This window comes from Asterias amurensis, chromosome 4, assembly GCF_032118995.1.
Source record: "Asterias amurensis chromosome 4, ASM3211899v1".
NCBI classification, from domain to species: Eukaryota; Metazoa; Echinodermata; class Asteroidea; order Forcipulatida; family Asteriidae; genus Asterias; species Asterias amurensis.
The window spans coordinates 27819758-27831257 of record NC_092651.1 but is presented as its reverse complement, the minus strand read 5'-3'; the positions used below and the strand labels follow the sequence as shown (position 1 = coordinate 27831257).

Here is an 11500-nt window from a genome sequence, read left to right as displayed (position 1 = left end):
TGATTCATTCAATGCCATTCAATGCCATTCAATGAGAAGATGAAGAACTTAAACATTCTCCTCATCTAAGAACTCTGCCTCCAGAGCACGGTTAGGTCTCAAGATGAATTCCTGATGACCACTTTCTTGAAGCTCATCTAATGATGCAAGACAAACATCATGGTCTAAGAGACTGGAGGGTATGACAGAGCGTCGCTGATCAAGACGGATTGATCGTCGGACTGGTGTTACTAACTTCAGCCGAGGGGTTGTGGCTGGTAGGTGTTCTCCAATAGCCTTCCTGATTCTGTTAGAGTTACAAAGAGAATAGCAAAGTTTACCCAAGAACAAAAAAGTTGCTGTTTTGACGCAACTTGACATTTGGGCCATTCCTAGATTTTGCCCAGCCCAAGCCACGACCGATAACTTGGGCCATTGTATGCTGGAATCTTCGATTTGCCTCCCTTATGCCGAAAAACAATGGTGGCAGCATATCAATATCTTGTATTATTCATTTTTACAATTAAGGCAAATGTCTGAAATCAAGGATGACAAACACAACAACTAATCTGAAAAGGGGAGATTCTGGGCATGACTGTTGTCCCTCTTTGTGCAAGGGAAAAGATGTGTACCAGGGATGTGTTTTATGCGTCGGCCAATAAGCTGACCCAAACCAAAAGAGGACGCTCCAAAGTTGTTTCAAGCATTAACGGATGTCAACTGTAACATTTGATTGGATACAAGAAGTGTGTAAAGAATGCATCTGAATGAGCATCTGGCTGTTTTATAATAATAAAAAAAAAACATATACCAGTTAGCTAAATGGCACTTAAAGACCCTTAATTTATATAAACATACAGAGCTAAACTTGCTTTTCATATTTGTTTCAGCAGCATAAACCTAGGTTGATCACTTTAACAACATGCCTAGAAGCATGATACACTAGGCAACAGCCGCAGTCACAGCTTCCAATATGGACACGGCCTAATTTGGGTGTCCACATTCCAAAAAGGATTTCCAAATAGCACTCGATTATAAACTAACCTATCAAATAAAGGTGTTGATTCAGTCAAGCAGTACTTCAAAACAGACGATTGTAGCAGTTGCTCTGATCGAACAGGGCGTGCCTCTGGTGTCACTACTTCATCAGTAGATAACAATGGTTGTTCTGGAGAGGCACCAGACTGGTCTTGATGATGAGTCGGGACGATGGGATTTAATAGCTTGATGACATACTGCTGTAGAGAGTCCTTCACGTCTTGTATTGGCTGTAAAGGTAAAAGAGACAAATATAACCAGCAAGATAAGTTATGATTGTCTGTCCAGACTAATGAACCTAAACTGTCTGGTTGGAATTAGTACAAGGGACCTTCCTGAATCCACCAGATTTCTTTAGTATGATTAAAAAATAACAACACACAAAGCTGCCTTCAGACCACACAACCCCATGGTCTGAACATCCAAGAAGGAATTACTAATAAGGCATGACATCCCATTAGAAATCCTTGTTTTCAAGCCTGGTTGCTAAATCGGTCTTTACTCGGTATTCTTAACCGATGATAAGTTCAAACCACACAGTCATGACAGTAGGAGAAGGGATTGACGTCGTCCCCTTCAAACCACACAGTCATGACAGTAGGAGAAGGGATTGACGTCGTCCCCTTCAAACCACACAGTCATGACAGTAGGAGAAGGGATTGACGTCGTCCCCTTCAAACCACACAGTCATGACAGTAGGAGAAGGGATTGACGTCGTCCCCTTCAAACCACACAGTCATGACAGTAGGAGAAGGGATTGACGTCGTCAACCACACAGTCATGACAGTAGGAGAAGGGATTGACGTCGTCCCCTTCAAACCACACAGTCATGACAGTAGGAGAAGGGATTGACGTCGTCCCCTTCAAACCACACAGTCATGACAGTAGGAGAAGGGATTGACGTCGTCCCCTTCAAACCACACAGTCATGACAGTAGGAGAAGGGATTGACGTCGTCCCCTTCAAACCACACAGTCATGACAGTAGGAGAAGGGATTGACGTCGTCCCCTTCAAACCACACAGTCATGACAGTAGGAGAAGGGATTGACGTCGTCCCCTTCAAACCACACAGTCATGACAGTAGGAGAAGGGATTGACGTCGTCCCCTTCAAACCACACAGTCATGACAGTAGGAGAAGGGATTGACGTCGTCCCCTTCAAACCACACAGTCATGACAGTAGGAGAAGGGATTGACGTCGTCCCCTTCAAACCACACAGTCATGACAGTAGGAGAAGGGATTGACGTCGTCAACCACACAGTCATGACAGTAGGAGAAGGGATTGACGTCGTCCCCTTCAAACCACACAGTCATGACAGTAGGAGAAGGGATTGACGTCGTCCCCTTCAAACCACACAGTCATGACAGTAGGAGAAGGGATTGACGTCGTCCCCTTCAAACCACACAGTCATGACAGTAGGAGAAGGGATTGACGTCGTCCCCTTCAAACCACACAGTCATGACAGTAGGAGAAGGGATTGACGTCGTCCCCTTCAAACCACACAGTCATGACAGTAGGAGAAGGGATTGACGTCGTCCCCTTCAAACCACACAGTCATGACAGTAGGAGAAGGGATTGACGTCGTCCCCTTCAAACCACACAGTCATGACAGTAGGAGAAGGGATTGACGTCGTCCCCTTCAAACCACACAGTCATGACAGTAGGAGAAGGGATTGACGTCGTCCCCTTCAAACCACACAGTCATGACAGTAGGAGAAGGGATTGACGTCGTCAACCACACAGTCATGACAGTAGGAGAAGGGATTGACGTCGTCCCCTTCAAACCACACAGTCATGACAGTAGGAGAAGGGATTGACGTCGTCCCCTTCAAACCACACAGTCATGACAGTAGGAGAAGGGATTGACGTCGTCCCCTTCAAACCACACAGTCATGACAGTAGGAGAAGGGATTGACGTCGTCCCCTTCAAACCACACAGTCATGACAGTAGGAGAAGGGATTGACGTCGTCCCCTTCAAACCACACAGTCATGACAGTAGGAGAAGGGATTGACGTCGTCCCCTTCAAACCACACAGTCATGACAGTAGGAGAAGGGATTGACGTCGTCCCCTTCAAACCACACAGTCATGACAGTAGGAGAAGGGATTGATGTTGTCCCCTTACTCATGAGTTGTTTTAGGAGCTCATCAAAATTTAAGCATTGCTCTGAATCCAAACATTTAGCTTCAAGACAATCCTCCTATAACAAAATCCCTAAATCCGCTTAAGCTTTCTTTTGTGAGACCCCAGAGCAACTGTAAGTACACAACTGGGGGAACTCTGTATCTGACAAACACTAAGCTTGTTTTGGAACCGGGGTCTAAAAGGACTTTACGCCTAACTTTTTGTCTTAGCATTCTCCTTTTCCCCACAGATATCCCCCTGTTGAGCCTGCCTCATTCACTAATCAAATACATGTACACCCTTTTCCCATCTTCGATCTTGTCCTTTGTGTTTTGATCTTCGTGTGGTCAACCCAGCTTTTTCTCTCCAACCCCATGTCTCCCTATTCATTGTTTAACCCTTGTTTCTTGCTGCCTGCTTTCTGACCCTCTCTTTATTCATGTATTTCCTCTTCACTGCTTAGTTAACATAACACTATACATGTACATGTTGTGTTGCCTTGGAATAGACTCTGCTAGAGCCAACAACTATTTTTTGACATTAAAACAATTAACAAGTTTGGACCAATGCTAAACATTGTTGATTTGATAGACGTTAAATTTGCATCAGGAAAAAAGAATATTAATTTTGGTTGACACCAAATTGTGTCAGCACTGTATACTCAGTACTATCTCAAGGTGGTTTGATTTGCTTTTGCATTACCAAATCCATCAAAATCAATCAATACACACCATATTAAGGCATCTCACTTATAAACAAGCAGAGTTCATTGAAAAGGAATGGATTTACCTGTGCCTCTTCCTCTACAGCCCTCTCATAAATATTGATGATCTCATTTGCATTTTGCTCTTCTTGTTGTGCTATTGTGATTCTGCACAGCCAGTACTTGGCACATCTGTGAATGGTTGGGACCTTGTCTACTAAGCTGTTCAGCCATTCTGATACGTATTCTGTGGGACAATCCTGTTGAGTTGTAAAAATAACAAATACAAAAAATAAACATTAATTTGTGTAGTTCAAGGGTAATTCAAGGTCAGTTACTAATTGGAAAATCAAGGGTGTATTGATCAAGGATAAATGAAGACTGAATTAAGGGTAGATTAAGGGTGTTCCAAGCATAAATTGAAGATACATAAAAGGTGAACCAACGCTTAATCAAGGGTGGAGTCTAATTCACAAAACTGTTCAGGAAAAAAGAGACATTTTAAAAGATAAGAAATATACAAAATTAATTATTCTAATGTGTACATTAGTTGCAACTGAGTCCCTTAATGTCATACAGATGCTGAGCAGGGAACGCTGCGTTGCAAAGCTACTTGTTCACAATATATTGTCAAAGAATCGGTCACATACAATGAAAATGGTACTTAGCTGAAAACAAGATTTTGGATAGGGGAAAAACTCTGTAGTAGATGTCTCATCAACTAGACCACTGAGATTGTCCAGTAGCTAGAGACAGTTGGTACTGTAACACTTTAAGAGATATTAAGTTTGAATCAGGTATAAAGAATAACAAATGCCTGTGGGTCGTTTTTCACAGAACTCAGAAAAGTACTGAGTACACAGTGCTATACACACTGTAAGGATAAAATACCAAATAATATTCTTTATCCGGATACAAATTTAACATCCATTGAAAAAACTCTCTTAGCAAAATTGTAGGCCTATGCATTCGAATAGCTCTGTAAAAATTTGCCAAAGATGTTGACTTACTGACTGTAGAAGTAAAATACACTCCTCCATTGTTGCATTTAAAGCTGTTGTGACTTCATCCTGGTTGGACTCTGATGGTTCAGTATCTAACTGCCACAGTGAAGGGGTACCTCTCTTGCTTGATTTAGCTGCTCGTTGATTGGCTATTTTACGTCTCCTTACATCAGCAGGTGTCTTCTTAAAGTTAAGAACGTGGCTGTACCTCGATGGAGTTTTTCCTTTAGCTGCTAACCAACTCTCTAATCTGTGTCTGTGTCAACAATCACAAGAATGGGTTTTATAGTTTTGAGTGACAGATACTGTTAAGTTTTATGTACAGTATGGTTGAATAGAAGCCTGCCATGTTTTGACCCTTCACACATGTCGCACTGCAAACAGTGTAAAACAGTTCCTTCTTCCTTCCCCTCATACGACAGTAATCAATACCAATAGTGTCCACTGTCTTTAACAGTATTATATTTTTTTAGCCTGAGAAAATAGAATGAGCTGTTGCAAACAACTTACAAACCAAATGGACCGAGAGTATAAAAGCAAAAAATAGTTAATGACCTGACGTTTCGACCCTAGCAGAGTCTTTCTCGAAGCCTTCGAGAAAGACTCTGCTAGGGTCGAAACGTCAGGCCATTAACTATTTTTTTGCATTTTTTTAGCCTTTCAGAAAGACTCTTTGACATTCAAGGGTAGAAACTTCATCCAATTTACAAACTATTTAACAGTTTCTGCATTTTAGTTAATTGTTGCGTGTGATTGTACAATTCATTTTATGGTTTAGTTTGATACAGACCTCATATCTACACTCCTGTCTTGCCATGGTTGTTTGGGTGTTGATAAACCATCATCTTGAGGTTCTCCATCTGTCTTGTTTGATCCTGGTTTCTGCAACCTTGGGCTACATCTTGAAGGAGGTGTTGTTCTGATAAAGCTCACAGCCTTCCGTTTCTTAGACTCAGATCCTTCTGTAGTAGCGATCGACTCGCATGTAGCATGCCTTTTCCTGTTTGCCATACTAGATGGAGTTGATGTGCCATCATTCTCAAACCCACAACCAAGACCTTGTACTGGTTTACCATCGTGTGACTTGGATCCAAGTGTGTCTCTTCTATAAACTCTGCTTTTGAGAGACGACGTCGGTGTTTTGAACAGGTGTTTTTTGGGTGTAGGAAATGATGACTTGCTGGAGCTGAGAGCAAGGTTGGTGCAGTTTGAATGCCTACTAGGTTGCATAGTTTTTGCTGAAGGTGTGATATGCGTTTTCTTGCTAGAAGAAGCATCTCTTTTCACTGCAAACTGTAACACACTTGAGGACTTGGTCACTTTCTTTGCACTTGCGGACTGTTGTTTTTTCAATCTCCAAAGTTCCAGTTTTTCCCTTAAAAAATATTTTAAAAATATAATAAAAATTAACAGTTCTTATACATCGGCCTACAGTATGGAAATATTGACTGCTATGAGGGGCAGAGTTAAAATTTTAGGCCCAAGGTGATGTCAAAACCATGACTATACCCAAAGCAAAGCTGAGGGCACAGTCATGGTTTGACATCACCGAGGGCCTATAATTTTAACTGTTCCCCGATTATTAGGCAGTCAATGTTTCTTCTATACAGAATAAAGATTCTTCTAATCAACAACACTTTGACTACCAGTATACGGTGAAAGGTCGTCTACGAAGAAAGGTCACGCCGTGACACGGAACGCTAGTCGTACATTATATATATCATTGTTGCGTTATTTTCAGAGCGGGCATAGTCAATAGACCGATTGCGCTACCAATTTTTACATATCACGTGACCTATAGTGGGTATAGAAAAACACAGCTACACAGTAAAGACATGGGAAGACTCGTACCGATGGACCATAATTGGCTGTATTTTCAATAAATAACAATAATAACTAAAACGGAGCCTTTTTTATAAAGTTGAATATTCTGACATTTATTTAAATCACATTTGCTGTTTGGTGTTCCCAGTCTTCTACTACAAAAGAGATTTCTTTTGAGAGTATGGTTAGACTACGTAAATTACTGAGGTTTGAGCAAGCTCACGCGCCGTGGATTTTGCGTTGTGCACGGCGTGAAGTTGGGCAGTGACAAGGGAGATCGCAAAGTTGTCCTACTCATAGCTGACAGCTACCCCTTCTTATCAAATATTTTGAGGGTGAAAATAAAGGGATTTGCAGCTTCTTAATGAGATTTTTATTGAAAATATTGGCATCAAAATCATTTTAACGAGGGCAATGTAAAACCACACTTTCCGACACAAACACATGACATCGTGTTAAAATTCTCTTGGAATTTCCTATTTGGTGGAACTGTGTTTACCCATTACTGCCATTGTTCAGCCACCGGTAAGGTCTCATGTTACAAACTCTGGAATACTCTTCAGTGATTTCGAGAATTTAGTCCTTTTATGAGCCAAGATCTGAAACAGTAATCATGTCTTTTTTAACGCACGTTTATAATGCAGTACGCCGTACTGTTTACATCCAATACCCACTATAGGTCACATGATACACAGTGCGCAATCGGTCTATTGACTATGCCCCGGGCATAGTCACTATGACGTCATCTTGATAGAAAAAGAGGGCATAGCTATTTCCATGACTCCATTTTCAACCAATCAGATAAGAGGATTCTATATGAGGTAGGCCTATATAACACATTTTACAATAACGTCTCAATGTACTTAACATTAGTGCCCTGGTCATTGGGCCAATCAAATTCCTTGAATCTTTCTTAAGCTCCCTGGTCGGCTGCCTTTGCGCTCTGAAGGCATTTTCAAACACACATATCAACCTCTATTGCAGATAACCATTTACACCCCTGGGTGAAGCAATTATGGTATAAAAGTATCTTGCTCAAGGAAAAAATGTCACAACCGGGATTCAAATCCACACTTCGATGACTTAAACCACCAGAACTTGAATTCAATGCTCTTAGCTGCTCGCCCATGACACTCCACAAATGAAGGTAACAATGTGCTTAAAAAAAAAAAAAAAACATTAAGAATATTTGATGTGTTTTACAATATACCTCATTGACATTTCTGGGGTTTTTCTTTTAGCTGGCTCCTGTCGTGATGATCCTGAGTCCAACCTGGCATCTTTAATAGCCTTGGATCTGCCAGGAGTAAGTGTAGAACCTTCATTGGATGAATCTTGGTGTCTGTTAAAACTGAGGGAAGTTCAAATACACAAAATTAACATTTTGAAAATATGTTTCTTTCGAATTGGTTATGTTTCTCCTTGTAAACATTGGCAACTGGCACTACATGTATACCATGGTTCTCCCTTAATCAGTGGTTTGCTGGCCATATGCCAGTTACGTTGTAAAACACCTGAGGAGGACCAGTCAAAATTCACCCCATGTGGTCAATGTTAAGAAGCATACACTATTTTTAGTTTGCTGAATATTGCTGACACAGGCACTTGGCTCTTGTGTTTATTTTTGCAATTGTAACTTTGAGAAAATAGAATTAGCTGTTGCAGACAACTTACCAACCAAATGAACCGACGGTATAAATGCAAAAAATATTTAATGGCCTGACGCTTTGACCCTCGCAGAGTCTTTCTCGAAGGCTGAGACTCTGCTAGGGTCGAAACGTCAGGCCATTAACTTTTTTTGCAATTTTAACTTTGTAATGTTTTAATGCTTTTTTTCTTTTAACTTTGCGTTGATTTTGGCCGTTTGGCCATCTGTTTTAATTTTAATGTATTGATAATAAATATCAGAATTATAAAGTATGGAAAAGTATGGCAAAATTAAGGGCAAATGTGTAATTCACTTTGTCCATTTTGCATTTTTGTTTGCATTACTTTTATCTTGAGGTTTTTAGGCATCTTCCAGGGTCTTCCCTGTGAATTGTGAACAGAGCTGAAGAATGAGTGCAATAGGGTAGGCCTAAACAACACATCATTAATGAAGACTTTTACCTCGGAGTCACAAACGTTTTCTCTCTCCTTGGGCCAATAATTTGAGCGACAGACTGGGAATGTCTCTCTTTCAATGGTTCTTTACTTGAACCATTTATTTGAGATTGTGAATGTTGCACTTTGACAGATCTTGAAGTCTTTTCAGCTCTCTCTGATTTCCATTTTGCAAGCTTCTCCTGCATAATATTAGTACCTGAAATGAAAAAACAAAATAATATAAAATAAATGGTGGAAGTAGAACATAAATCCTATAATGAAAAACAGTTTTCTTGTGTATAGGACCAGGAGCTGGCCAAGGAGCTGGCCAAGGAGCTGGCCAAGGAGCTGGCCAAGGAGCTGGCCAAGGAGCTGGATACATAAAAGTTTTCAAAAATGTTTCACTGCGGTTTAATCCTACTCCCTAGCTGCAGATACATGTATATCAACATTTATTTTTTGACGAGTACAGCACCCCAAGCGGTTTTGTAACTCAAATAAAATAGTGCCAAATACGCTGGTCCGTCGCTTCTTGAGTCTAGCATATTTGCCATTATTCATGGGGCAGGTTATACTGCCAGGGCTAGTTGCGATAACATGGGGCAGGTTATACTGCCAGGGCTAGTTGCGATAACATAATCCTCCTCCCGCCGTCGGGATACAATACTACTAGTTCTATATGCTACTATTCTATATTACTACATGTAGTGGTATATGCTACTATTCTATTGCTATACACTTTCTTGCAGTTTCAATGTACTGAAAGGTGTACTGAAAAGTGTATAGGGACTGTAGTGATTGTGTCCATTGTGTGTCATACATACATGAAGCATTTGGTACGAAGACACTCCAGTCTCAAGCCCAAAACCCTCTTCCCGACTACTTGTCAGGAGGAGGGTTACAACTTACGTTAATTGCACCGAACTAGCCCTGTTCATGATACTGCCTGTGAATGCGATAGGAATTCTGAATGTTGACGTCACATATTCATAATGAATAACTCGCAAGTGGTTGAGTTGTGCTTAACTCTCTTTAAAATATCGCTGCGGAAACAGAGTTGTGATGTCGAACTCACGACAAATTTGCATCGCATTCACATTCACAGGAAGTATGAACAACCAGTTTGACCAGGCTTCATTCATCAGGTGAGTACGTTTAGAAACTTTAGCAACCCTGGGTCGATCCAGTCTGCCCCCAGTGCATTCGAATAACTTTGACGTCATTCCAAGGGCACCCGTGTCAGTTCCCTCCCAGTGCATCCCCTGCGGCCTTGTGGTGTGGAGTGGGTCACTTGGGGGGGGGGGGGGTGGCATGACGTACAAGCGAGAGTGGTGAGTGATCGTTCGTTTAGCTCTTGTCAGGGGCTCACCCGAGTGAGCACCGCGGGGTATAGCCCACCTTGTTGAGCTATAATGGCTCCGCTTTTAACATCGGTCTCATCACTGTCACCATTACAGCCCACCTTCGATACATGTCTTAAACGCTAAGTAAAGTTTTCAAAGGTCGCAAAATGTGTGGTAGTTTGATTGCAAATTTCTCCCATTTAAAAAAGTCCTTTACTACTCCAACATACCTCATTTTATTCCTTACATTTGTGGAATTACTATGACACATAACAGGGCTTACTACATGATGACTTTGTCCAGATGTGATGATTTGAAAATTGGTCCAAAAAACGTCTACAAAAATTACATTTAACGTGACATGTTCTTGGGCGCCGCCATGTTTTAAAGGAACACGTTGCCTTGGATCGGACGAGTTGGTCAAAACAAAAGCGTTTTTAACCGTTTTTTATATAATGCATATGGTTGGAAAGATGTTTTAAAAGTAGCATACAATGATCCACACAAGTTTGCCTCGAAATTGCGTGGTTTTCCTTCTACTGTGCGAACTATCACCGTCGGCCATTTATGGGAGTCAAAATTTTGACCCCCATAAATGGCCGACGTGTTAGTCGACGAGGTAAAAGGAAAACCACGCAATTTCGAGGCATGTTTGTGTGGGTCATTGTATTCTACTTTTACAACATCTTTCTACCCATATGCATTTTATAAAAAACGGTTACAAACGTTTTTCAAAGACCAACTCGACCGATCCAAGGCAACGTGTTCCTTTAATGATTCTCCTCTATTCTATGTTCAATTATAACTTGGGTTGCGGTCCCTCCCGCCCGGCCCGTGCAAGTTTCCCTGTGTCTTGGGACCGAGTTGACTTGGGACTGAGTTGACTTGGGACCGAGTTGACTTGGGACCGAGTTGACTTGGGACCGGGTTGACTTGGGACCGAGTTGACCAGAGACCGAGTTGACTTGGGACCGAATTGACTTGGGACCGAGTTGACTGGGACCGAGTTGGCTTGGGACCGAGTTGACCGGTACCCCCATTAAAATTAACAGCTCAACAAGGTGGGCTACGCGGGGTGGACCCAAAGCTAATCGAACACACCCAAAGAAATTTTATTTGGGCCAGTCACTCTGACTGAGTCAATTTATTCCCAGCCCTCCTGGCATGCCTGGCCTTACTTTTATTTGCAAAGTGTCCTATTTATTATAATAATTCGCTAAATGCTGAAATTAATGAAATGCCTGAGTACTACATACCATTGTCCATCTTGCTGGGGCTGTCACTGTGTTTTCTTTTGTAATATTTCACGCCGTAAAATGCTCCATAATTCAGTTGACTTTCCCAGTTGTTTTTCTACGTCTGAATTTGGTGGATTATTTCTGTTTGTGTTCTCGGCGA

At 41.5% G+C, this 11500-nt stretch overlaps 1 protein-coding gene across 1 annotated transcript; it reads right to left on the bottom strand.

The window, feature by feature from the left end:
* Window positions 1–46: 46 nt before the first annotated feature.
* On the bottom strand, window positions 47–11496 carry LOC139935859 (uncharacterized). Its single transcript, XM_071930470.1, has 8 exons — window positions 11359–11496; window positions 8784–8976; window positions 7885–8025; window positions 5641–6225; window positions 4857–5106; window positions 3933–4106; window positions 1024–1247; window positions 47–286 (listed from the first exon to the last, which is right to left on the bottom strand). The coding sequence occupies exons 1-8, from the start codon at window positions 11366–11368 to the stop codon at window positions 49–51; spliced, it is 1815 nt and encodes a 604-aa protein (XP_071786571.1). The 5' UTR covers window positions 11369–11496; the 3' UTR covers window positions 47–48.
* Window positions 11497–11500: the final 4 nt, after the last annotated feature.